At 39.0% G+C, this 27,519-nt stretch overlaps 1 protein-coding gene across 5 annotated transcripts; it reads right to left on the bottom strand.

Moving 5' to 3' along the window:
* Nucleotides 1-1,311: 1,311 nt before the first annotated feature.
* LOC114003269 (dipeptidase 2-like) lies at nt 1,312-16,175 on the bottom strand. 5 transcript variants are annotated; one of them, XM_039382510.1, is made up of 12 exons: nt 15,223-15,247; nt 11,553-11,697; nt 10,630-10,756; nt 10,020-10,149; nt 9,545-9,686; nt 8,627-8,696; nt 7,949-8,125; nt 7,341-7,428; nt 6,691-6,766; nt 4,880-5,015; nt 3,513-3,619; nt 1,312-2,574 (listed from the first exon to the last, which is right to left on the bottom strand). In XM_039382510.1, the coding sequence occupies exons 2-12, from the start codon at nt 11,684-11,686 to the stop codon at nt 2,409-2,411; spliced, it is 1,353 nt and encodes a 450-aa protein (XP_039238444.1). In that variant the 5' UTR covers nt 11,687-11,697; nt 15,223-15,247; the 3' UTR covers nt 1,312-2,408. The 5 variants fall into 5 exon arrangements, with proteins under 5 accessions (XP_039238444.1, XP_039238445.1, XP_039238448.1 ...); XM_039382511.1 differs by lacking the exons at nt 11,553-11,697; nt 15,223-15,247 and adding an exon at nt 15,353-16,175; XM_039382514.1 differs by lacking the exon at nt 11,553-11,697 and having other exon boundaries at nt 15,223-15,317.
* Nucleotides 16,176-27,519: the final 11,344 nt, after the last annotated feature.

Consider the following 27,519-nt stretch of genomic DNA (forward strand, 5'->3'; position numbering starts at 1 on the left):
AGTCCATTAGTCTGAAAAAGGATAGTACTGAGTCCTGACGTCAACCTTTTAGAATCAAATCAAGAGTCTGCATCACCATTATGCCTGTAATTTTTGGCTGTTCATATCACACATGTAAAAGCATGAGCCTTTGATTGATTAAGATGCCTTGAATTTTGGGTCTTATTTAGAAATTCAGCCTAAGGTACCTGATAGTACATAGATTTTAAGATTTACAGAAATAGCCGTAAATATTTTCAGAATTCGTGTTAGCACAACTTGTTATTTAGAAGAGGTAAATCATGACTTGCATTGTTTCTTTTGGCAGCCAACAAAGCCTATGACAAAGTTTGTATCTCAGTTATATCTGGTACTTCACTGATACTACCAGCCATAATAGAATCTGCCAGCTGAGCCAGCACGCGTTCGGATTCCCAATGCAAATGGCTGTTATTAATTGGTGCAGGGCAAAGGCATTCAATTGCAGGATGAATCATCCTCCCCTTTGGGAGGCAGAAAGCAGATTGCAATCGTTTAATGCTTTACCTGTCACAAATGCACTGTTCTGACTACTACTACAGGTTGCTGTCAGTAGGACTGGAGACACTACGCTCAGAGTGAAGGGTAACTGTAGTTTTTCTGAGAGCAGCCACAGCCGCGTCTTACGTGATTTTACTTTTGAAATTAAATTCTAATGAGATGCCTTTCTACCGTGTTTCAAGCTGCGTGGTTTTGATCGTTTAAGAAAAATAAACCAGCTGCATCTATTAGATAAGCTAGATAATGTGCATAATCAGTGCACAAGATCCCAGTTCTTGATGATTTTGCCCTCTGATATTGTTTCACACAAGCAGCTAATTTGAAGCATTCTGAATTAACATTGTAATTAGTAATGGAAAAGAGACTTCTAGATCATCACACGTGTGAGAAATGCTGTGAGGCAGAGGGTATTCTAAACTTGGTGCAGACAACCTGGCTAGTTCCCCGTAAGCCTTGTTTTCCGTGGCTTGACCATGGGAATTGCTGCAGGTAACGCACCATGAACTCACTGCAGTGACTGAGTCAGCCATGTTCCCTTTCCATAGGCACTTGCTTGGACAGGTTCAGCAGTGTCTCAGTTTAGATGAGACTGACTGCCTACATCCAGGATGCTCTAGGTTTAAACCTCCCTGACTTTCTCCTGCCTTCCAGGGAGGGAGCTACCTTCCCTCTGAAGAGTCCTCATGATACTCTGGCCTTCTTTCTGCAGCAGAGTTGCATGGTTCTTTTAGGGCTTCATGGACTTCTGAACATCTACATTGTTTGTGATATTATACCAGTATCCATACACAATTTTAAACAATATTTTATTTAAGTTTCCTGTCTGTTTTGCCACAAGCTTACCAATTACTCATAGCACAAAGCAGTCAAACAAATAAGCGCAATACATTATAGATAAGACAAGTCATATTATCTGTATCTTTAAGAAAAGCAATATATATTTTTAATCTATGCTGTAGCATGAAGAAAAAAAGAGTAAGAATTAGCAGGCAGTAAAGTGACAATATAGTATAAAGAAAACAGCTGGAAGGAATAAGGAAGCATCTTACATTTCAAGTATTGAATGAAGCAACTATCAGAGTACTAGTTCTATGAAAAGGGATCGTGGATGGCAGTTTTCCAATCGCTTATGAACCTATTAGAAGAAATGCTCATGGGAAGTAAACATTCCCTATTTAATTCATCATTTACCAGTAAAACAAGTTCTGATGCCAGTCAAGCAGTATCAGGAAGGCCAGACTTCTGAGTCAGTGCAGTAATTCCCCTTTCTAGATGCATAAGAAGGATCAGTATTTATTGAGAAACTGTTCTTAAAAACTTGGCTTCTATGCAACTAGATTGTTCAACACAATTTGTAAAGAATTTGGTAAGTGGCAGGAGTATATTCAAAATATACTTATCAAGGAGACCATCCTAACAAAATAATTAATGAAGCTTCATTTTGAATCATGAAAGAACAGGGTTCTTCCGGAACTCCTACTTTTACATGGAATGCAGAAATGGATGGTAGGAACCCTCTCAAGTGACTCTAGAAAACAACTGACTTGCTGGTTTTCCATTCTGTTCATGCTTAGCCTTCTCTTTCTCTTTCCTTAGCCTTTCTCTTCCCTTTCTCTTTCTAACACAAAGTTAGATACTTTGTGTGTTTACAAATACCGCCCTTAGATCAGCAGGACTTTTATTCTATACTATTCTATTAAATTCTGTAGATTTCATATCAGTAAATAAAAGGAAAAAATCACAATTAACAGCATTGCTGGTAAGAAGGCACTTACCAGCAAGCAGTGGGAACTGACCCTACAAAGAGGTTGTGCTGCCATCCTATAATTTCATCACAAATTTCAGTATATTTGATTGAAATGTCAGTTTTTAGCCTACCAAGAATAGGCCTATCTCAATATATGCTCTTCTCTATAACAGTAGCTTCTAACCTCACATACCTTGTGTATTTGAAAATGTGTTCCAAAGGCCAAAACAGCAGAAGATTTATAATAAAAAGGCCTCTTCCTAATCTCATGTCTAGGAATCCACTGGCAATGGTCTGATTTTAGCCAGCTAGAATAAAAATGAAATAGTAAAACCTGTTACTGATAAGGATAATTGTTTAAATGAGAAAAAGACTTCTGCAACCCTCTGACTAGCTGGAATTCCTTCTTTGTCCTGGGTTGTTCTTGTTATCATCTTCATGAACATGCAGCAAACAGCAGTCCCCAAATTATAGAAAACTATTTACAACATTGCCTGTTCACCTGTACTTGAATACAGGAGATCTACTCCCACCCTTCAGTAACTCTCCAGTTGCCCGCTGTCCTGGTCAGGGTTCAAAAATAAGAGTTTAGTACTGCAGGATAGATCTCTAAAACTAGTGGTAGGCATGAAACCCAAATAAAAATAGCCTTGTCTTCCATCTTGTCATCTTAAAAAAACAAAACAAAACCCCAAGCAAACAAAAAAAAAATCTCTCTTCTCCATATAGGGTGGTCTCCTCTGAGTAAGTTATCATCTATTGAAGAAAGTTGTATAATTTAAGAAGAAGTAATATCTGAAAATATCTTGGCATATCTGTCTTAATCATAATCTCTACTTCCTGTGTGGAACTGCTGATTCTGTACTCCAGTATTTATACCAAGTGCCACAATACGGGTGCCAAAACTATATGTTGTGTATTACAGAATTCATTAGATCTGGGTACATTCTATTAACAATGTTGGTCCTGGTCTAGCCAAGAGGATACAGAATTTATAACTTCAAATTCTAAATGCTTTTGATACATCTTTTCAAGTTTACAGGTGAATTTGTAGAAATTAGATTGAAAATTTAGTATAAAGCTATACTTATGCATTAACAAAATGCAAAAAGATAACTAGTTGCATTGCAAATTACTCCATAAATCTCTCTCTAGACTCCATAGATGTTATGATTCATAATACAGCACTAAACATGATACAAGTGTCACACTAAAGGGTTGTGCCACAGAAGGAAATGCAAAGGACCTGGCTGGCTCAAGCCGAGGATTACGTAGGTCGAGGCGACAGGAATTTTGTACTTCTTGTAGAGTTTCACTTTCACCTATGTCCATTACTCCACTGATGTTCTGCACCTACAAAAATTCAAAAGGTTGCCCCTGAAAGCTAGACTGACGCAACACCAAAAGCTTTATGCAGCTAGCAAATTCAATGCTATTTCAAGTTACCCAACTCAAACTGTATTGCCAAACCACTTCTGAATGTGAGGAAATCAACATCATTATCCTGTTGTTTGCATTCCTATCAAACACTTCCCAAAATTCAGTACAGATACATTACAGGCAAGAGTTACAGGTCTGGCTGCTCTATCTTGGCTCCCTCCCTCCACATATGGATGCATTAGCCAGTAAAGCTTAAGCAAACAAAACCATGATCTTTCTTCCCTGAACTCTCAAGACAGGGTTTCAACATTTCTAATTTAGAAGGAAAAATAAAATTATTAAATCTCACAGATTGGAAAGGTGTGATGAATTTGAGCCTCTTCATAATGTCAGTCTGCCACCTGATGAACTTGTCATTATGTAGATATTTTGGCAGATTAACTAGAATAGTACAAATTTCCCTGATTTTTGTTCATCTAACATACCTAGAAGGACAAGTGGAAGAAAGGCCACTGTGAAATATATGCTGTCTATAAGGCTTTGTGTATAATATCTACTTACTTATCACTGTAAATAAAAACAGCAGGAGGAAGCAGTCTGGAAATGTCAACAGAGGCATGTGAAAAAGTTACCACTGAGGGAGTCCTTACTCTTATATGGTCTCCTTCCTCATCCTTTTGGATTTGCTTCTACCATTTACGTTCGAAGCTCATTGTTATCTAGTTGTTGTGTTTATGGCCTGTTAGTGATCTGGTCGTGGCATGAGCCTTTTGGATAGCAGCCCAATCCCATGACAAGAATTAAATTGATTTGCAGGAGTCAACATTCCTTACTGCACCAGCGAACACAGCCAGACTGTGATGCTGGTACATCCGCAGTTTCTCCAAACCATGAAATGATTCTATTTAGAAGTCACTGATGTGGACTTATCAGATTACTGCAAAGAGAGAAACTTCCAAAGAGCTTTGTCTGCTCTCTCTCACTTTCCTTTATTCTGCTAATGCTCTCTTGCCATCTTGGTTTCTTTCCCAGCATTTGGAATTACTGAATTAGGTGCTTACATTCCCTCATATCTCTCTCACTCACTCAACAACAACAACCAAAAAAAAAAAAAAAAAAAAAAAAAAACCCACCACAAAGAAAAAACCCACCCAAAAAATAAACAACAGGGCACCAACTGTTCCTCTCTCCCTCTTAGTAAGAATCAAGATTCAGTTTGGGTTTTAATCTTACATTTTCCACTTCCCTGAAGACACGGAGGAAGTTTTCCCTTAACACTCCTTTCAGTTCAGTTTCATTCCATCCTCTTCTAAGAAGTTCCTCAATCAAAGAAGGGTATTTAGAGACATCTTCCAATCCCTCAGGGAAACTGTTGGCAAAAGTCACACAAGAACATTCAACATGCATCACTGAAAAAATTTAGAAAAAGATTTTTAATTAGTCTTTTGCACATATTGACTTTTGGATTGAGCTCACTTTGGACCCAATTCTTCCTTTCAGAATTCAGCTGACAAACAGAAGCAGGACTGGGACACAACAAAAGGTTTTTTCTGCACATAGGATTCCATAAACAGAACACAACTTGTATTCTGGAATGAAGATGCATAGACATAATATATAAGCATGTATATGATGTATAGGCAAAACAACAGCATGGAAAGATATTAAAACAGAACAAAAGGAAAAAAAGAACCCCACAGAAACTCATGTGTGCATTTATCCACTCTTTATATCTGGCCTTTAGAGTAAGAGGAAACAGCTACATCACAGATGGAGTTGGCACAATGCACCTGTGTAACAGAACAAAAGGAAACTTGCAAACACATGATGAGCAGAGGAGTTGCAGGCAATTTTGTAGACTTTGTTGGTTGCAAAGTAGTTTTTCCAAAGGGAATATAATTAGAATAATAATATTGGTTTGAATTCAGCCATTTAGGAAGTGAGAAGCAACCTATTTAGAGCCTTCTACTGAAGAAATTACAATAAGCGAAGTTGATCTATGTCTTGTGCTAATTCTTGTCAGAATAAAAAGAAATAGAAGTAAGAAGCTGCAAAACCTGCATTAAACAGCTGTTTAAAATTCTATTTTCATGAGACTGTGACATTGTTTTGAGACAACTAATATTTTTGTTATTTTTCTGTTCTGTGGATGTGTGGTGATAAGCATATCTCAAGAAATCTGTACTACCAGGAGTTAGGACCTTAACCACTCCACCGCCAATTTGACTGATGATCTTTGAGAAAATGCATGCAATAAAATGTGTCCTTTTGTTGCAAACTGTGTTTTTATTTTGAACGTTACAGCTTCAGACCTACGGCTAGCTATCATGGGAGCAGACACACTGCATCTGTGATCATACTTTTCAGATGTGAGCCTGACTCTGACTTTCACTCCCAAGCATATCTGACCCCAGGAGAAGAAAAAAAAAAAAAAAAGATGATGAGTAAACCGAAAGATAAAAAGCAAAAAAAAAAAAAATTTAGGGTTACACCAGCAAATGCCACCTAATCTGTATTTATTTCCCGTACTGTAACAACACTAGCCCAAGAGTGAGGAGAGGTTATGTAGGCTGTTCACCATTCTCTGCTTGCCTGAAATACTTCCCAAGCCCCAAAAGCAGGAGTGGTTTCACAGCACCAAAACACTTTGGGCTTTCCCCAAGGATAGTGGAGGAAAGAGTTTTGCAGCATCTCTCTAGGCTGACCATTTACCATCTAAAGGCTGAGGCAGCTTTTCTGTCATTTATCTTTGGCTTTTGGAGAAAAACAACCTCTATCACTGATTGTTTATGCACAAAACACTGTCTAGAACACAGGATTGCAGAGTTCACAGGGCACTAGGATCCATTTCCACATTTGTAGCACTGCTTCATACAGTTCTATAAAGGAATCATTGTGCTCCTCTTTCATAAAACTTGGTTTAGCACTCATCACAAGAGAACTTGATACCATTCTTTTAGTCTGCCTTCTTTTTTTTCCCTTAAATGAACAAAAACCTTCATAATTTAAGGAGGCGGTGTCAATGTAGGTATAATTTTACTAACCGTGCCACTCCATCATAGTCACCACCAATTCCTATTGATTCTGAACCTGCAATTTTCTTTACATGGTCAAAATGATCTGAAAGAAAATACCCAAGAAAACAACATCTTAGCATCCAGTAAAAGACAAATATTACAGTTCACACATATTGGAACAAGGCTGTTCACTTTAATTGTGGATTCTCAATCAAATCCTTTTTTAAAAAAGTCAAAAGATATCCCATCAGACAGCAATCTTCAAAATAACAGCTATACTGATGAAATGCAAATGAGGAAAGAGACATGATCATCACAGCATATTTGTTCCCAACAAGTAGCCCAATTATACCATCAGAATTTTCATTATTCATTACATACTTATGTTTTCTACTCTTAATTACATAGGCTTAAGGTGTTTTCCAGAAAGTAACAATTACTTTGGGATTAATGGTTCTCGGCTCCGTTTGTAAGCGTCATGTCCTCCAGCTACACTCACCTTGTACCTCTTGTTATTGTTTAATGAATATTAGCACCAAAAATACCTAGAGTTTGGCTAAGGTGTGGAAGGAATAAACAAGCACTTTTTTATAACTTCAAAAATTATGCATACACCAGGAAATTCATAGAATTTGTATGAATTCATTGAACCGACAAAAACTACATTGACATCAAACCTGCAAGGGTAGAAATATTAACAACTTTTCTGCCACAGGCCAGTACATCTGCATTGAAAGTCACCATGATAATTCCCTTTTTCTTTTTCTGAAAGATAGGAAGAGACAAGTGATGAGTGAACACTCATGTGCCCTGCAAACCTCATGAGCTTCTTATATAGAACCTTCTATGTCCATCTGTCAGTGAGCACAGCAACACTCTGTAAGTCAAAGCTCAGACGGCAACACGAGGCTTTGCCTCCCTGCCCCCTTCCCTTGGGTTCATTATACTTTCACGTAGACTGAATCAGCAGAAGTGCAGTGCCTGCATCAAACAACCAGAATTTCAAAGTATTTGCAAACACTTCATTTTTGTAGTCAAATACTAAAGACAACCCAAAAAAAAATCTCTCAGAAGCAAATATGTAACCTGCTGCACAGGAATCTGTTTCTAAATCAAATTCAGAGATGAGAAGGTTAAAAGTAAACACCATGACTTGAATGCACAGGTTTGCCTCAGCTAGCCAAACATTGCCATTAAACCCAAACCCAAAACCCCCAAGAAGCAAGACCAACAACTAGCTTCCCTCAAAAAATGACAAAACAAAACCAAGAACGATATTGCTCACCAGTTGCTGGAGGATATCATCAGGGACATTTCTTGAGTGATTACAAATAGAAAATGCTGATGAATGGCTGAAAATTACTGGTGCTTTTGAGATACTCAGTGCAGCTTTTGCTGTGGAATATGAAGTATGAGATAAATCTATCAGCATACCCAGGCGATTCATCTCCTTTACCACTTCCTAAAACAGATATACAGAAAACAGTGTCAGTATTAACTTTCCTTAAAGGAAACTGTTTAGCTGATGTCTGTAAAGAGATAGACTAATTCTGCAGCTGTCAGCTAGTCGTAAGCATGCTATGCCAGTATTGGTTTCTCTGTACCTATTACTTTAATAGTAATTTATTCACTCACAATTAGCTAACACACCATCACATGCTCAAAACTTAGAAAACTTAGCCTATCTAAAATAAGTAATTTGAACTGTTATTCACATCTCACTGATTCCACATATGAATTCATACATCTGATCTGAATTAAAACATTTTTTCTAAATAAATCTAATGCTTCTTTTACCCTAAAGAACATCACAGGGAATTTGGTTTGACTGAGCCCCAGTCATCTCCTAACTATCAAGAACTTCCAGTAATTAATTTTTAATGACAAGTTGCTTTTGAAAAGATAAGGCCAGAAGTTGTTACATGACAGATTGCCCAGATTAGCATTTGAAAGAGATTCTTACTTGGCCAAATGGAGTCAGACCAATAACATTAGGATAAAAGTTGTGTATTCCTTTAGATGATGATTCAGACCTTAAAAAGGGGAGTGAGGGAGGAGAAACATCATATTATTATGGAGACTACAGTGTCAGCAACTGAAATCTCTTACCCTACACACAATAAAAATGTTTACCATATCATATAGCCAAATGTGGAGATAATGAGCTACGTAATAAGTATCTTGTTTGGGCAGTGCTTTTTTTGTTCATAACTGTTTTCAAGTTCATGAATGTTGATGTTTGTGAAGCAATGCAGGACAAGCAGAGAGGTAACTGTCAGAAATTTTCTGATTAAACAATCTTCCATGAGAGAACAAAGAGACACTGCAATGTTAGTTACCTGTCTGCCCTCTGTATGCAATTTCCCTGTCTCTCAGTAAATGCAAGAAAGTATTTTGTCAATCCAGCAAAGAGTAGGTGCTAATATTCTGATACAGGAACTAAATACCTATCTCTGTAGCGCCATATGGGACCTGCACTTTTGAGGTGGCCAGAGAGGGCAGTGTTGAAGGCTGCTGACGGCTGAGTTCTTACATAGCATTTACACTCTTTTATCTACATCACATGCATTTTTAGTACTTTTCTTTTTGTCTTTTTTGCCCTAGGTAACTTTCCTAATATAGCAAAGGAATAGCAAATTTACCATCTTTATGCTGTTAACAAGTTTAAAAGTGTCCAACTGTCATCATTACAAGCCCTACATAACAGATGTAGTCTCCCACTTGACACATGGCAAATGATTTATCCCCCAAACCTATCATCCTTGACTTGGTTCAGAGTCTTTCACAGGTTAACTCTGTGTCTGAATCCATATTTCTCCCATCATGGAACTGCCACTCCTTTACATTAGATAGACACACAAAAAAAAAGCACATTAATTACCAAGGTGTATTGCAGGAATGTGTTAAAGTCATATAACGAACACCCAAGTCATAATACATCCTCAGCGTTGCCAAACTGCTGTCAATGGAGTGGCCACCTTCTATTCCAATCAAACACGCAATCCTTCTACTTTCAGAGATACCTGGAAACAAAAAAGGGAGATAATTCCAAAGTAATATCATGACAGATAAGAAGACAGCACTACTGAGCAGCAATTGTTTTTGGAAATTGCAAGCAACGATACTGACATTTTCACAGAATAGGAGCTTATAGTAGTACATGTTTATCTGGCAAATATTCACATTACTGCAGTGGACCTGGATGGTGCACAGAGTCCATCGCTGCAGCCCAGTGGAAAAGTTGAGGTAAAGTTACTCTTTAAAGCAGGATAACTTGCCTGCTTGCAGGTCTCTGTCTTTTGTACTACCTCCTGCAATCACATTTTCACAAATTCTTTTACAAGAGCGAGCATCACCTTGGGAAGTTGTCACAAGTTCCAGCTCTTCGTAGCTGTTACACATCCTCTTGACAACATCAATTTGCTCTAAAGTCAGACGCACAGCATCCTTATTCTGAGCGCTGCAAAGAACATACACTGACCAAAACTGAAAGAGACGTTGACAAGTAAACTAGATAACTTGTGTTTTGACTTGGAAACTTCCATTTGCTAATAGTTCATGGGCACAGACCAAAATAACTTCCTGCAGTTTACAAGGGAGTTGCCACTATAGTTTTTCCCCAAAAGAAGACTTATGATGCAAGACAATAGCATCTACTCCAGACGTGACTAAAGCCTCCTGACACACTCAGCTACTCCACAGTACATGCAGGAAAGCAGATGTGAGCTTCCTTTAATTTATATATCACAAAACAAATGCTGCTGTTTTGACTAACGGTACCTGAATTATAAAACACAAACTTTTGAAACACAAATGTTATGAAACAGTGTTGGGGGCTTTTTGGTTTTATTGTATTTTTCTTTTTCAACATAAAGAGCCAAAATCAAGGCCAGGAGTACTTGTGTGATTGGGAAGGAGGCAAATATAAAAATATGATCTCAGACTCACAACCATGGCAGTACATACCTGAGCTCCCACATAACCAGCCCGAAGTTTCACAAGGTTTGTGTGGGTCTTGTTGAGTTCTCTTAAGTTGACTCTACTGATTCTGTTTTGGTAAAGTATTCTCAGTTGCAGTACAAAGTCATTGTGGCTAGAATCAAAAAACAAATTGGGCTTGTGACAGAAATAAGATGTTCCCTTTCTAAGCCAAATGCAATTTCTTCCACTTCCCTTAGACCATTAATTGCCAATAATCCTTGCAGCAATAGATGCTTAAAAGTCTCCCTTCTTTTCTGCCTTTTCTACTTCTCACCCCACCCCGCCAGTGAGCAGATTGGGGGCGTACCTTACATTGGGAGGGGACACATCTGAGAAAGCTGACCCCAGCTGGCCAAAAGGATATGCCAGACCGTATGGGTCATGCTCAGCATATAAAGTTGTGGAGAAGAAGAAGGAAGGCAGGGGACATTCAGAGCGGTAGTGTTTGTCGTCCCAAGAAACCATTATGCTTGATGGAGCCTTGCTTCCCAGGGATGGCTGAACACCTTAGTCATGGGAAGTAGTGAGTTAATTCCTTGTTTTGCTTTGCTTGTGTGTGGCTTTTGCTTTCTGTATGAAACTGTCTTTATCTGAACCCACGAGTTTTCTCACTTTTCTGATCCTCTCCCTCAGAGGGGCAAGTGAGCAAGTGGCTCTGTGGGGCTTAGTTGCCAGCTGGGGTTAAAGCATGACACCTGACCAGAAAATCACAAAGGTATTTAGAATAACCCAGTCCTATAGTAAGTACCCTCTGACCCAAAATTCCTTCCCAATACATCATTGCAACAGGAGCTAAGTGCTATATGCTAGTAACAATCTATGTCTCTACTGATCCAGACACACTTCAGCATTTCCTCCTCACTTATCAGGATTCACAAAGAGGGTTTAGTTGAACATGTTTTATATACCCATCGATTAAACGTGCATCTTGCATCAGCTCAATAGCTCTTTCTCTCATTGATTTCTCATAACTTAATGGCACAATATCAAAAAAGAACATCAACAGCCACAACAACTTTGTTGTGTTTCTCTTCATTTCCATTTTCCAGTTTGCTAAAGCAAAGAAATACCACAGTTATTCGCTGATGACAATGAAACAGCAAAATTTGCAGTCTGTGGAGGCTGGAGAGCCGAAATGCCTCTCCTTCTGGTAAGGCTGGTGTGAATTCTACAGTAGGAAAGAAAAAGAAAAGAAATAATAGTAAACAGAAGGGAAGATAGCATTGGAAACTGTGAAATCGCCACCTTCTCCCAAAGATTTTAAGATCGTATAACCATTCCTTAAACTCTGCTGCTACCTCCAGCTTACTGCTGAAGAGAACCAACTCCTCAGTCACAGCTGGCAGAGTGAGCCTGACACACCCTGGACTCGGACCTCCCAAAAAGCCAGAAATGAACTGCCTCTAAGTAAGCTGTCTTCTTAAAACAAACAGCACATCAGAGTATTTTCAGAGGAAAGCTATTGAAATCTAACACTTTCCCAAACCTTATCAAGGACAATATGTGCCAAACTTGAAAGGGTTACTTTATTTCCATGAGGAAATGGGTATGACAACAACTTCAAGAGTAATCAGAGCACCTCCCGCACTTTTTTAAATACAGTACTCAAACACTTGGACAACAGTCTTTCAGGTGTCAGTAAAAAAGCATTTTTTCCAAACAGATTAGAAATAACTCCTGTTCTATGTAAAGTAAGCGTGAGATCTGCTAGGAGGTGAAAATACCTTTGCAGATAAAAGATGAGTTCACCCCCACCCCATTCAGAGTTATTGGCAGCATTTGCTATAAAGCTGAGAAGCACTTGCCTTCATTCATGGGAGTGACATCCTAATTCAAGGCAAGTACCCTCAGGGAGGACAGAGCTATAATGAAGCAGGATGGCCATATCTGCCATATGAGGATGCAACGATGGGAGTTTGCTCTTGCAAAATAGATAGATTTTAAATGAAAATTTCGCAGTAAAAAAAAGAAAAATAATCTTTTTCTGCATTCTTCTGTCATTTACCATCTTCGGAACTATGGGCAAGCTGCCTGGCCCCTCCTCTCCTTTCCAGCAGGCAGGCCAGACCTCAGTGCAGAAGGTTCAGTTAAGCAGCTGCTATTTAAGTGGAGCAAATCTCAGTTAGGAATGGCATTCCTTTCATCTCATTTGAAGTCCTTATTTTCCATCTTATTTTGTATTAAAGTACTTAACAGCCATTACATTAATATTCAAATTTGTTGAATTATTGTGCCAAATGAAATATACAAAGTGCAATAAAATAGAGCTCACTGCTCAAGATAGTAACATATCCTGACGAATGAAGAAGGTTCATCCCCTCCATAGTCCAGTTATGCTGAGATCTTGTTGATAATCCTAGTGTAGCTCTGAATTACCTACTTCAGAACATGGCAGCAGCTTAGTTGCAAGAGCACAGAGAACAATAAGTGACCAGAACCCTAGGTAAAACTTCCTTGCTGACCACGGGCAAAAGCATGGATTCTCCCTATTCCTGAAGTAATAATTAAATATAATTAGTAAAACATAAATATTAAACATACTTTTAGGAGCAGAACACATGCATCATACTATGGAGTATATTTTTGAGGAAATATACTGAAATATGTATATATATATATATAAAATATATATACACTTTGAAATTCACCTTGTCATCAGGATAGTCTCTCAAATATTTCTCAGTTTTTGCTTGAAATTCTTTCTGCCATCACCAGCTCTAAATCATCATTCCTGGCATGTCAGGTTTATCTGTTCTCCTGCTTGGAAACCACCTTAGTGCTGTATTACAATTCGTAGTTTCCAACCGGCTATTCCTTCACTGCCTATGCAAAGATGTAATGAAGTGCCACCAAGCAATGAGAAAACACGGTGCTGTTAAAGTTATTGCTTCAAACAGTGATAAAAGGAAATAAATACAGTAACATTTGGAAGGCATTTCAGGATCTCCAGGGAAGAGAAAAGAACAAGCAGGATAGCTTGCCCCAAACTTCCTGGGGAAAAGGAATGCCCTAGAGGTAAGTACAGTATTTCTATACATAGACAAAATGTGTTGCCCACATTTTCCAAATTAAAAGAACACTTTGTTTTCTTCCAGTCATGCCATACAAAGGAAAGACTTTGAGAAACAGTGATTCCTAGAAACACAACCACCCTCAAAATCCTTCCTCAGATAGGAGTTGTAGGAATAGGTGTGCTTTCAGAAGAGTTTGTAACACGAAGGTCGAACTCATTTCACTTAGGAAGCCTTTTTTCCTTTTCCCTTCTGCATTTCAGAGAAAGTTGCAGGGAGAGCTGTGAGTGAGATCTCTCTCTCTGGAATGCCGAAGAGATAAGGTTCCTTCGCAGACATGTACAGGGCCTCCTCGAGCCAGAGGGCGGGGGAGGAAAGAGAGAAGATGAAAAGTGCTGAAAGAGCACTGGAACTTGCCTTTCCCCTGAGGCCCAGTGCTGTCTTGGGGCACTGTGAGGTTTCTGTAAGTTTTTAGTGTCCTTGCCTCGGGAATAAACCTTTTTTAAATCCTTTCCACTGCTTTGGCATTTTGGGGGGAAAATACCTGTGTATATTTACTTTACAGGAGTACAGGCTTAGAAGTTTTTCTTCCGTACATATACATCAGAAATATGCATGCATTGTGAGACCCAAAAACTTTAATGGAACACGACTTCTACAACACTGTAAAGATTAGAGACCAGTAAGAAGTTGTTTCTTTTTTGCTTTGTGGCAACCATAGAGATTTCCCTCAAATGTCAAAGCACAAACACAGACTTACCCTTTTACCACAAATGCAGACTTTGTTATCACAGTGAAAAAAAAAGCCATGTATCTCTAATCTAGAAAATGTTAAATTTGTTTGTGGCAGCTCAGCATGCAAAATGTTAAAAAGAAAAGGTAAAAAATCCGCCCAAGCAACAGAATTCTAACAGGTTAGCACCACAAACGTAAATTAGTTTTTGTAGGCATGTTTTGGTTTCAAATTTCTCAAACCAAAATGCAGGTCAGATCTGCAACCTGAGTCTCCAGAACTCAGTCAAATCCCAACAAAACAACTCCAAAGGGAAAACTAAGATTTTACATCTTATTATCTGCTACTGGCCTTGTATAGGATAACTGCTATTCCAGAAATCCACATAATTTGTCCGTTCAAAATTCTTAATGAGAAAGTAGAAAATTTTGTCACATAATAAGACTGCTCTGACGCTATGAAATCTGCTACACATTGTAGATTTTGGTTCAAATATTTACTGTTTTTCAATCTGTATGAAGTCCATAGCAATTTTCAGGAAGAATTTCAAGCAGGAACTCTACCTACATGTTCTTCAAGTGGTTTGGCTACTAAAAGAAATTAAACTTATCTATACATTTCCAAATCTCTATTCTGTCTATATTACAAAAATGCAAACACTACACAAAAATAAGAAGACGGTATATTAGCACTCCTGTTTAAACAACATCTAAAATACAAAACCCGCACAGCTTTTTTCCATGTTGACTGAGCAGAGTTAAAAAGTGGAAGTTAGCATTACATTTATAGCTTTTTGTTTGTTTGTTTATCTAAAGGCTCCTTGGAGCAGTTTACCTTCTTAGGATAATGCAGCTGAGTCGAAATCCACATTCCACTGTGTTGGATCCAACAGTTAAAGCTTGGCACCAAGTCTGCCTGGCATCAGAGCAGCAAGGAAGAAACGTCCTCTATTTCTTTAGCTCACCTCACATCACAGGCTTCACACACACCAGGCATTTGGAAATTACCCCTCTCAGAGAGGCAAGGTCTGTGAACCAGCTTTCAGCTCCACCCACGTGGGTACCCACAAGCCTAGTGCTGTGCCGTGTTCGAAACCAGGCATTTCCTCCCTCTCGTGGCAGCCTGACTGTGCAGTCCCTAGTACATCTGTTCACTAACAGATGAGGTACTTAAAATTACTCTGTTTATATTGTTCAAAAATAGGCCCCTCTTAACACAGAGTAATTAAGGTTGGAAATGATTTCTGGTGGGATGTCATCTAGTTCAGCCACCTGATCCCAGGTAAGGTAACTTCAAAATTAGATCAGGTTGCTCAGGCCTTCATCCAGTGGAAGCTTTGATGTCTTCAAGTAAAAAGATTACACAAACTTTCCAGGCCCCTGTTTTAGTGCTTGCTCATTCACATTGACTATACCTAAGCCAATAAATATCTACCTCTTGTTACCTATACCTGCTGTATTTTAATCAGGACTTACAGTGCCATTGTATGATATTTGTAAAGGTCAAAATGTTTACAAGGTACAGGTGACCTTTTAAAAGATATTTATGTCTCTGAACCTACTGGCGATTTCCACTTCCTCTGTGGGAGCTGAAAGTTTGGAAACAAAGAAATCTGTGCAAAACCATGATGCTAAATTTTCAGAAGAAGTAAGGTTTGCTGATCGTAATTATTATTTCACTTCATATTTTGTACAGAAAACGAAAAGGCATTATGCTTTTGTTTATGATTTGATTGCAGAGAAATGACCAAGTCTCATGAGCAAATCTCCCACAGATCTGTTGCGCAAGTCCTGTCTTAACTGGAACTATATTCATCATCAAGCCTCTAGTTCCCACAGGACGCGGGCCCGGCCCAGCCCCGGAACGCGCGCTTCGCGGCGGCGCGGGCCCGGCCCAGCCCCGGGCGCGTGCGCGGCGGCCCGGCCTCGGGCGCTGGGGCCCGGCCCCGGGCGCGGAAAGGACCGCGAGAACGGAGGCTTCGCCTGTGCGGACAGTGCCATCGTGGGAGATGAGAGGGGAGCCCCGAACACACGGAAGAGAAGGACAGCTCTAAACCCGGGCAGCTGGAGCTCAGCTGTAAGGCCATCCATCGAAGAGAAGGTCACTCTAAACAAGCCTACATCCTGAGGACCTCGCTGCAACCGTCCAACCTCACTCGGCCCCGGCAGATGAACCTTAGGATTTAAGGGTGGGCTCAGTTCAGCGCACACTGTGTCTCACCGATAAAATCCATTGCGCAGGCTCGAAGGCCTTACCCGCATTTGCAAAGCCCTGTATCACCAGCGCGCTTGTAATAAACGTGGGTAGAGACCTTTCCCAAATCTTCGTTTGCGAAGACTGGCCATGAATGAATGAATGAAAGTTCCCACAAATTGGAAAACTTAAACAGAAACCCCCACGTCACTGGGAATTCTGCTGAACTTTGCTAATTCGGTGAACTTCAGTTATAAACATTTATCATTCACTCCAGTGGACTGAAGAACCCCTGAGCAATACAAATGAAGTGTCAGGAGAAAAGACAAATATTTTCTCTATTTAATCTGAAGCTTGATCCAGGCCAGAGGCATTTTTATGCCTATGGCAGGAAACTATCTTCCATATTTCGTTTAAAGCAGCAATTAACTGGTTCAGATTAATTATCCATTTGTAGCCTAGCTCATGTTTTATTGTTCATTTTAAACTTTTCAGATTCTCATCCTTATCTTTCAAAGTAAGTAAATATCACATAACCATCATTGCTTGCAATTTATTTTTCCCATTTTCTGAATTTTCTCTCCTTGCAAAGTCAAGTTTAATCTCTGATCTGATTTCTATCTAAAACACTATGTTTCTGCATGCCTGCAGAAAAACTAAGCTCACCAACTCCTCGTTTAGGAACAGTTTTTGCTGAGCCACTAAGCTCCTTCTTGGACTTTTAACAGCTCACCTCTTTGCATATTCAGAACTTCACTGATTTTTAAAGCTGCTAAAAGCCAAATTCTCCCTTTGGCTCACAGTAAGAGTTCTTCTATAATTTTCTTCTAATAGCCCTGGATGAATGTTAGCAGCTGTTTGTGTATAATAATTCATATAATGTGGTATTTGTGATGTACATCCTTCCTGCAGAGTCCATCTGGCAGGACTGGTCTCTTAATAAGTATCCCAAGATCTATCTTTATTGTCCAGAATGTTGTTACACAGCTGTCTCTCCCTGATAATACCTATCCCTATGTTTATATCATGTTATATTCACCTCACACAATTTTGGAGCAAGCTGAGAAGCTATAAAATAACTGCAGCACTTACGCAGATACCAGCTGCTGTCAGGACACAGAGGGATAACATTATGTTTTGGAACTGTTTTTCACACTAGAAAGGCTTGTTCCAGCCCCAGAGCAGCTTCACTAATTTCAATACTTACACTTCCAGACCACTGGTGTTTTTACTACCAGCACAGATTAACTTATAGATTACTACAGCTGGGAAAGTAGGACTTTGCAAATGTAGATGCCTACTGTGGCAGTCATTTTAAACTTCAGTTTGGTTTTCAAAAAAAATCCTTATATTCTACCAACTCCTGACTTCATCTACACTATATAATAGCACTCTAGCATTTGGTATGGATATAGTTTTGTGTGTGAATCAGCTTTAGAATCACATGCAGTGTAATTGCTTAGGGACAAGCCACATTAACATAGTCTTAAAAGTTCTGCTTATGAAGTATTCAAACTTGGGGTTTTACTTCTTTGTAAAGATTGCAATCTCCAAGGCTCTCAGTTTGGCATTTCTTGGGTACAGCTATCAGTGTTTCAATTAGAAACTGTTATAACAGGTTAGGAAGAGGAATCCCAGGTACCAGGACTTCTGTTTTCGTAAAAATAGCAATACAGGCAGTCTTAATTGTTGCAAATTGAATTCCAGCTGTTTCTTCTACTTATCTTAGTATTAGTTTCAGGTCCTAAAATGAAGTGGGTTCACACTTGGAGGGGATGGTGATGGGAAGTTCTTTGGTAGTTTTAATCTGTTTAAATCAGCATGTTTGCAACATATTTCTCAGATAAGATCTTGTGATAAATATTAATCTACGCTTGGGAAATCAAGAGGTTAAAGAACCAACCTCTTTTTCCTGTGTTGCTCTGCTTTGTGGGTGCCTGAAGCTGCCACAGTTTCACAACTTAATTTGACCAGCATCCTGAAGACTGTTCAGATGATGCCATATACTCTCAGGATATATAAGTACAGAACCACACCAGTTGGCACCTATTACCAAATGCAAAAGAAACAGGAAGTACAAAGATAAGGTTTTCTCTTCACAGAAAAAAGGCTACATATGAAGCACATGAAGATACAATCAAAGCTCCTAAGAAGGAAGTTAAGCTGAACGTTTCCTAAAGCTGAAAGCAAATAGCCCATAAGGAATGCAGATACCTTTCAGGATGAACACAAATGAGTACTATTCTGCCACCCACTAATATCTCTTGTCAACAACTTTTTATAAAAATACCAAAGTTGTTGTGGGTTCTCCTGGCTCAATACTCTGTCAGAACTAATTTCTATACTTTCTTGGAAAGAAAGATGGAGAAAGCAGCTGCAGGGGAAAAAATAAAGCTGCAATAAGCTTATCTAGTAATCTAAATTATGCTTATTTTAAAATAATAGTAATATTTACAATTGATAATGCCCAAATAGTGAGGCAAGCCAAACAAAGTGTCTGTTTGTTTAGTTTAGCTATATGTTTGTTCTACAAAGGTATCAGGTATCCAGTTTAACTCTTTATTCAAGGAAGGTGAAAGTTCTTGCCACAGTGTGGCAGGAACTTCCCAATTAAAATCATATTTAATCTGTAATCTGATGACAGATTGCTAATTGGCAGGATTAGAGACTCTTACTGAGAACCAGGATGCAAAACTAGCTTGCTTCAGATGGGTCGGCCTTTTTATTTGGAGGTTGTTCCCCCCCCCCCAAGAAAATAAAAATCAAAATCTTTTTAGCAAAACAATAGAAGAAGTCACAGAAGACTTGTGGACAGCAGAAGTTGTTTCCAACTCAGTTGGAGAATTTTAACCTAAAAAGGCTTCCGGAAACGTTACCAAAAAAAAGGTACTTTCCCCACTCGGGACTGATTTCTATGTAAGCACTCTTTCCTGTTTAAAATCAAAATTGTCAGAGCTCTGTTTCTGTCACTTCCCACTCTAATTTTTCAAGGAAGAGCAAATCTATTTATAATTTCATATCTATTTAAAGTAGTAGCTGCCCTTGTGACATTAGGCACCCACAGCCATGCAGGACAGCAAGCTCCACTGGATGCCATGTTTCCTGTTTAGCATGGGTTTCTGAGAAGAGCCAATACTTTTGGTATCAGTGAGAAAACCTAAATTAGAGCAAGTCTACTTAGTCAGCTTCATTTTTGCTATCTAATAATGGGTTGATATTTTTTATTTGTGTTTCAAAGGCTTGCCTTTGTGTTTTGAGGTGATGCCTAAAAGTCATCATCATTGCTTGATCTGCAGATGACATCCAGGTAATCCTTGAGCAAAGCCTGAGTCCTTATTTATTCCTCTGCCTCCTTCACTGGAGCTCATGCCTGAAATATAGCAGCTACACTGGTTTTGGAGATGTTTTACCCTCTGCTCACAGCTGACAACTCTGCTGGTGAAAGTGTAAGTCTAGACCTAACCTAAATCTTTCAGCGATGTAACGTGACCAATGTTTATGAATGCAGCATTGGGAATTACAGTTCTGTGCCTTGGCCAATGTAACTTTTTTTTCACTTTTTTTTACTCTCAGAATTATTCAGAGGAACTGGAACATCACAAAGCTCAGGAAGGACCGAAACATTTAATCCACCGCAGTCGCTCATACTCTGCTATCAGCAGCAAGAAGGTGCAACCAGGTTATAGTGGTCACTGAAGCTCCAGAGAATGCTTCACATAACAACAGCCAGACTATGGTAGCAGAGGATGGTATCTTCTGGATTAAAAAAAGGAATTAACGTAATACAGAGAAAAGTTTCAAGCGTTCTGTCTGCCACTGACTTTAAACTTTTTTCTACATTTCTTTGCTTTAGAGCTCTTATTGTGTGCTACTTTTTCTGCCAAATTATAATTATTTTAAATTGTGCTCTCAAGACATAACAAAATCCCAAAGGTAATTTTGCATAAACATCAACAGTGGTATGTAGTGGATTATACAACAGTAATGCATCTAACAAGTCATATGCCTAAACCCAAGTTACAGGACAAAGGAGAAGAGCAGCAAGCTAAAAGTGAGTAGGGCAACAGAAGGTCTGATATTGGCTGTTATACATCTCTATACCACAACATAGCTACAAATACAACAGACGTCCATTATATGGTAGATTTCTACTGTATTTACACTGAAACACATTCATTCTTATACCAACTTTCTAAATAATCAGCTCGTCACTTCATTAGCAATTCCTAAAGACTCATGCAATGACTTCTCTTTGCTGTGTATCCGCAACCAAGGGTACCAGGCACACATACAAGTAGGGTTTATTTTCCTACCCTAGAAGTATTATGAACCTAAATGCAGCATGGAAGTAAATTGACCAGTTATGCCTCTTGTCCAGACCACTCTGAACAAACTGGAAACTAAGGAAAATCACTCATTCAGTCTGTCAGAGGCTTTCAAAGTAATTATTAACTCAAATCTAAAAAATCTAAAATTTGCTGCAATTAAGTTAGCTGCCTCAGAATCTAACATGAAGCACAATCATGTGCTCTTAAACATCCAGAGCTGTGGGCAAATAAGAGATCCTAGATATAATATTATTATTTTTTACGGAAATGTTAAGAAACTTCTAAGCATCTTTTTCTTGGGATGTCTTTGTTGGATCAGAAAATGTTCCAACTTAGGATCCATTATTACTGAGGTACTTTACAATCTACACAACATATTGTGATGCTTAAGAACAGGTTTCTTTAATTGAGGAATTTGGCAGTAATTTGAATGAGGCAGTAGGTAAAAAATTGCTGTGATTCTATTGGAAAGAGAGCTCCCTTGCAGCCATGAGAGCAAATCACCATGGAAACTTTTTGCTAAGATGATATTAAAGCACAGCACGTACACTTACATCTCTCCTTTTGTAATAAGCAGTATTTTGTGATACAGTCTGGAGTGACTGAGTAAAAGGGCTATTTGCACAGCAAGAGACCAGGACTTACTCAGGACTACTGCAGAATTTTGCTATGCTCCGGAGCTGGCCAGTTGACAGTATATCTTGTTACAGAAGAAAAGTATTAGGAGATGAATGGATCTTATCCAACCAGCTTGGTAAAGTCAAGTTGATAAACACACAGGAAAAATAGGTTTGTGAACTGGCCTCAAACTATTTTATCACCATGAGAAGCTAACTAAGTGTTTTCATGTTGTCATAGAATGATCTGTTTTTCCAATCAGGATAAACCAAGCTCATACGCTCCACTGAAGTTGTAGTATCTTCTTACCTTCCCTCATGTAAACACCAAGTCTGGTATTGAATAGGAGAGCATCACCTCTCCAGGGTGATCTTGTTCCTCTGGCTTTCACAATACAAGTATGTCTCCTCAGACTCTGCACTGGGATCTGATTACCCTCTGCATAAAGTCATACATGTGTTTACAAATATATCACGTTAGGACCCAAATCAAGAAATCTTATTCTTCTGTGTTAAGGCCAAAATTTGAGACATCATTCACACCACTTTGATCACTCTCAGTTCACAGAAGAGCTGTGCACAAAACCACAGGAGCACACAGGAAGACATACGCTGTCTTGAATCTGATGATACAAGTCATAACACGTTCCTTATTCTCTACAGAATACTAATCAAGTCTCAGCAAGCATCCTGTTTTGAAGTTTATTATGGTTTTGGCATCTTCTTGTCTTAGTTTTATATGTATCGGCCAACACTGCATGCCCAAGAGTCCTCTCTTTCTGTAGCTTTATCCCGACATAATTTCTATTAGAGCCAAAATCATAATTTGTTGGTCATAAATGAAAAACAGACTTTGTTAAACAACGCTACCTGCCTTATCAAAAATTAAATTGCAGAAAAAAGTCAGCAAACAGTGTGGATACAATGCTTTTGGCTGTTTAGATGGAGCTGGTTTATTTTTATTATAAATTTTAGGTAAGGTAAAATTAATTTGTAGGGTATTTATAACCAGCTACCTGTCCAGTAAGGATGACATGAAAAAGTCATGTGAGGACTTAGGGCCAGACTGAGATACATAAGTTGAATTGCGGAGATTTCGGATATTTCATTGCTTGTTTTCAGCTAGCTCATTACTCAGCCTAAAGGGCTTTTCAGCCCAAATCAGCCTTTTGAAGAGCACAGTATACTAAAGCAGCTGCTGAACCCAAAGCCACAAGCTGGATCTCTATTTGTTTTTGTTTTTTTTTTAAATGGATCTGAATCTGAGATGTTACCCACATTCCCAGAGAGAGAGAGATATGTGACAGTAAGGTTCCTGGTTGTTGTTATGCTTGAGTGCCCTTCTTCCACTCAAAAGTCAAAAGGCTTAGAGAGCTAATGCACAGGTATCAGAAAGTTGAACCATGACTATCAAAACAGTGAGAGTGGTTTACAGCATACCTGATACTTAGTGTAATTAGGAGCTGAAGCACCTATTAGCAATTGGAAAATGGACAAATTAGTTTGTACCTACACAAGATGAAAATGTTACCATTTAAACGCTACCATCTAATGTTTAGGGGTTTTTTCCCCCCTACACTTATTCCTAGGGCTGACATTCTCCTACTCTTCTTACAGTGGGATTGCAAAGTTATCTCTAGTGGTCCAGTACTGTCCTCTCTCAACAAGACACCTCTGATGCCTGTTTAGTCAGAGACTCAGCATGTGAGTCCAATTCTTTTATCTAACCAAAAGAGTTTAGACAAAGGCAACAGCATCTGCCTTCCAGTTCAGTCTTGATCTAGGTGATGTCTGTCAGACTTCTACTTTTTTTCCCCTCCCACAGAGAATATTCAATTTCCTTTTCCTACATCCTCTCACTCATGTTTAAATGAGTACTTAGTAAACTGACTTGACCTTCTCCTCCTACTTGGACTAATGAATAGGTCTTATGGCAAGTATTTTGTCTTGGCATGGTCAGTTCCCTTCTGACTGTATTTGGACCAGGAATTCTTTAGGACAGGATATTTCTCCTTGTCAGGAAGAATTTGAGAAGTGGCAAAAAATGGGAAAGAGAAGAAGGAATCTTTACCTTTTTGGAAATTTTAAATGCTATGGTAAACACATTTCAACATAAGTTTTCAGCACAGCATGGAAATTAACACTGAAAATTATTTCTTCCTGAGTAAGACCAGCCAGGAATACTCCCACACCAGCCAGCCTCCATTTGAAGTCAGATTTGCAGCATCTCAGTTCCCTGATGAAAGCAAGCTGAGTTCTCACACATAGTTAACCGGATGTCTCGTTCACCAGGTGACTGCCACTTCCCATCCAGAATACTCACCTTTCCTCCCACTCTCCCAATTATAACACTCTCACTGAACTGGAGTGTCCTTTCTTGTAAGAATTTAGGCAATTTTTATTAATTTCTTTTTTTTACAAATCTAAACAATCCTATGATCTATCCCTCCTCACTGCCAGAATTGTGCGTCCTCTGCCTGTTTTCTGCTTACTGTGCCATATGATCTTTCCGATCTGCAAAGCTGTGTTTGTTCTGCAGGTGACACATACAAGCAATTCTCAAATTCTTGTGTGCATTGGCTCAAATCCCCTGCAGCAGAAACCACACATGGTGCAGTTTTTATTATTTTGCCCAAACCCGCTAAAAGACAAAAAATAGATGCTCTCATTTGCTGTGATTGCTACATGAGCTTCTTAAATAATTCTTTCTGGTATGACTGCCCACTAAAGAGAAGTGAAAAAAACTCCAACCAAAATACAAAACCCCCAAACATCTAAAAGATAGAGATAGCCATGGAAATCACTTGCAATAGCCTTCTCTAAAATGTTACATGTAGTTATATGAACCTTACTGTGGTAACATATTGTCACAAAAGGAAAAGCAAACATTAAAGTTTCAATTTAAGGGCGTATGCTTGCATGAGGCTGAGAGGAAAGCAATATCAGGTAGAGTTATTAAGTTATTACTGGACTGACTATATGTTTGAGGGAAAGAAAGGCCATGGGCCGCCACGGGAGCTGCCCGAAGGCAGCGAAGGAAGCGAAATGCCAGTAGATGGCACTCGGACTGCAGCACAGCCCAGGAGCACGCATAGTCCCGGCAGACACGGGCAAACAGACAAAGGATTTGGGGAACTGGAAGACTTAATGGTGTCTGAGGTACACTGCCACAGCACGCAAAGCAGTCAGGCCATAGAAGAAGAAGAGAAGCTGCAGGTGGTATCCAGGTAGCTGCTCCAGCCATGGTGACCTGCTCACGACAAGGGGGAATAAATTTTTCTGCTGCAGCTTAGACATCTTTCACTCCCTGGCCACTTTCCACCTCACCCCATAACTATCCCCAAAGCTATGGGGGGAATAAGGAGTCTAGCTTCAGAACAGTTTTAAACAAGGGTATAATCAGAGCAGGCTAAGGAAGGCAGCACTGTCCTCTCCCAATAAGAGCTTTGAACCAAGTCACAAGGCAGTTACCGAACCTTGTGGTCCATGCCAAATGTTCACCCTGCATCCGCAGCAAGTGCAACGCTGCCCTCAGCGTGGGTGTCATTTGGCTGCTGTCTCTGTTCATTGCCATCCCTGTGGCCCAATTTCAGGCTCTCATGAGTGGTCATCAGCAAGCACCCAACAGCTCTTTCTGCTGGGAACACTGGGCAAATGGTTCAACAGCCAAGCAGATGTACAAGGTTACCATCCTGGCAGTGGGATACCTCCTGCCCCTGGTGCTCATCACCTGCTGCTATGCTAAGGTGGGTGCGAGGGATGAGAATTGTGTTTAAATGGAGGGAACAATTCCAGACTCTTGGTGTCTTGTATGTGTACACTGAAGTTACTCAGCCAAATAGCAGATCCAACCTTTTCCATATTCTCTCCTGGTATACAATACTTTCCTGAGGCAGGGAGAAGGAAGGAAAGCAGAATGAAATTCCACCAGTTCACAAAGGGATTACAACTATTAAGATGACACCCAGCCTGACACTCAAACCCCCTAAAGACTCTTGCTGTTTCTCCTACTCTTAATTTTGTTCTTTCTAAATAATAAATATTTGGTTTTGGCAAGAAGAAAAACCTATGGATGGATAAACTATGCAGAGAATATTCAGGAACAGTTTTAGATAAAGACACCACCCTGATTTCTCTCCTTTCTCTCTCTCCCCTTTTTTCTTTTTTTTTTTTTTTTTTTATTTTTGGTGGCACAAAGCTCAGACATTGTGTCTTGCAAAGAGTTGCAAAAAGAGATCTTAGGATCCGAGTTCTGAGTTTTATTCAGCAAGAAATGTTTTCTTTTTTACTTGTGTTTTGCTATATTTTTGGTTTCCCCTTACTGATCTTTGGCATGTTGAAGACTGATAGTAAGTCTATGAGTTGTGCTAGTATGCCAAATAAATTTTCTGTGAATTTTGAATTAATCTTGATTTAATTAACTGCCACAAGACTACCAGACATTGAATTTCCTTGTCACTAGTCAGTTGCAGGTCTACCCTATAGGGAAAAAAAGTTTACCTGGGATTTAAGTTCAAGTCTGTTCAATCAAAAAGTACATTACTTTCAATATTAATCTGCTTGGCTGTCATCAGTGCTATGGATAGGACAGTGTTGGAAAGTAATGTTTACAAAAGGTTTTGTTGGTAAATATAGTGTATTCTATCTACCCATGGATTTTTACTGGCCACTTTAGCATATATATACCTAAAGATTTTTTGGTTGGTTGGTTGGTTGGTTTGGTTTGTTTTTTTTTTTTTTTTTCGACAAACTGTTGTGATCAACAGTGCCCTAGCAACACTTTAGGGCATTTGTACCAAGTTCAAGCTCACTGTTTGTAAATATATAAAGTGCATATTACTTCAAAATTAGGAAGCATATGGCTGAAAGAACTTTATTATTTCACTGTGTTGTCTAATTTGTTAATTCTGTATGCTGCAATCTAGACTGACTTGTTTATAGATTGTAAAAAAAGTGTGTTACAGAAGTTAAATGACAAATTATGCATCTAAAACCATAACAGAAATATCCAAATATCTCCAGTATCTTTTCTTACGGCCATCAGAACACATACAAATAATTTTTTTAACATGTTTCTTGAATACAGATTTTCAGCAGTTCAGGGGACCTAATGCAATGTAAGATGCATATTACAAATGGAGATAGGATCTTCTGTAAAATATAATACTAGATTGTCCCCAGAGATTTACCCTACTCCTATACATGAACAGGAAGCTTCGGTTTGTGGACACATAAATTGCCTGATTAGTAGTTAATTGAACTACAGATGAGAGGCAAGTAGTGCTTGGAATGAACAGGTCCAAAATATAAAGGTTTCCAGTCTCCAAAGGGATAACTCTTTCACTGTATTTCTAAAAATTGGAAGTTATTGTATTATATAATTTTACTGATTTGTAACTTCCTCTGAAAGCCCCTTAACTGTGCAAAATGAGCAGAGCACACATGTACAATAGGAAAAGGTCCTGCAGCCTGATCCTTAGGTGATTACCTGTACAAGTTTTCTCTTTGTTCAGCTTTTACTCTTAGTATACTTATCTCCAGACTGTTATTTTCTCAGAAACCAATTGTTTAGATACTACGCTTGATGATCCTTTTATTTACCAGGCTTGCTATTTCTAAATTTGAGTCTTAGCACAGGCTAAAGTTGATAGTATGGGAAAAACAGCCACTGAAAGAAAGGGCTGTGATACATCACTGCAACAGAAATCAGAGCTAAAATGCTATTTTGTGTGATTATTTACCATGGATACAAACTAGCAAGTAGATATGAAATAACTTCAGCCTCACTTCAATCCTCTTGGTTTAAAGCAAAATAGAGCAATGGCACAACATTCAAAAGGAATCTTGCACTCACTCTGTTACTTGTGAGTCACTAGAACTTGAATCAATGCACTCCTTTAAGAGAAGACATTTTTGTGTGTTGGGGTTAGAGGTTTTTTGTTTGGTTGGTTGGTTTTTTTACAGGTAGTTCAGGCACTAGACTTGTTGCATGC

Source organism: Pipra filicauda, unplaced genomic scaffold (genome assembly GCF_003945595.2).
Source record: "Pipra filicauda isolate LSUMZ 115617 unplaced genomic scaffold, ASM394559v2 scaffold273_size1055052_pilon, whole genome shotgun sequence".
In the NCBI taxonomy this organism is placed as follows: Eukaryota; Metazoa; Chordata; class Aves; order Passeriformes; family Pipridae; genus Pipra; species Pipra filicauda.

Excerpts from the sequence above, each read along its gene's own strand:
- LOC114003269 (XM_039382510.1), bottom strand. The coding sequence starts at position 11,686 with ATGGAAATGAAGAGAAACACAACAAAGTTGTTGTGGCTGTTGATGTTC. Across the intron at positions 8,126-8,626 it reads GTCTGACTCCATTTGGCCAA|GAAGTGGTAAAGGAGATGAA; the intron begins GTAAGAATCTCT and ends TATCTGTTTTAG. Across the intron at positions 2,575-3,512 it reads CCTCGGCTTGAGCCAGCCAG|CTGGCTAAAATCAGACCATT; the intron begins GTCCTTTGCATT and ends TTTTTATTCTAG.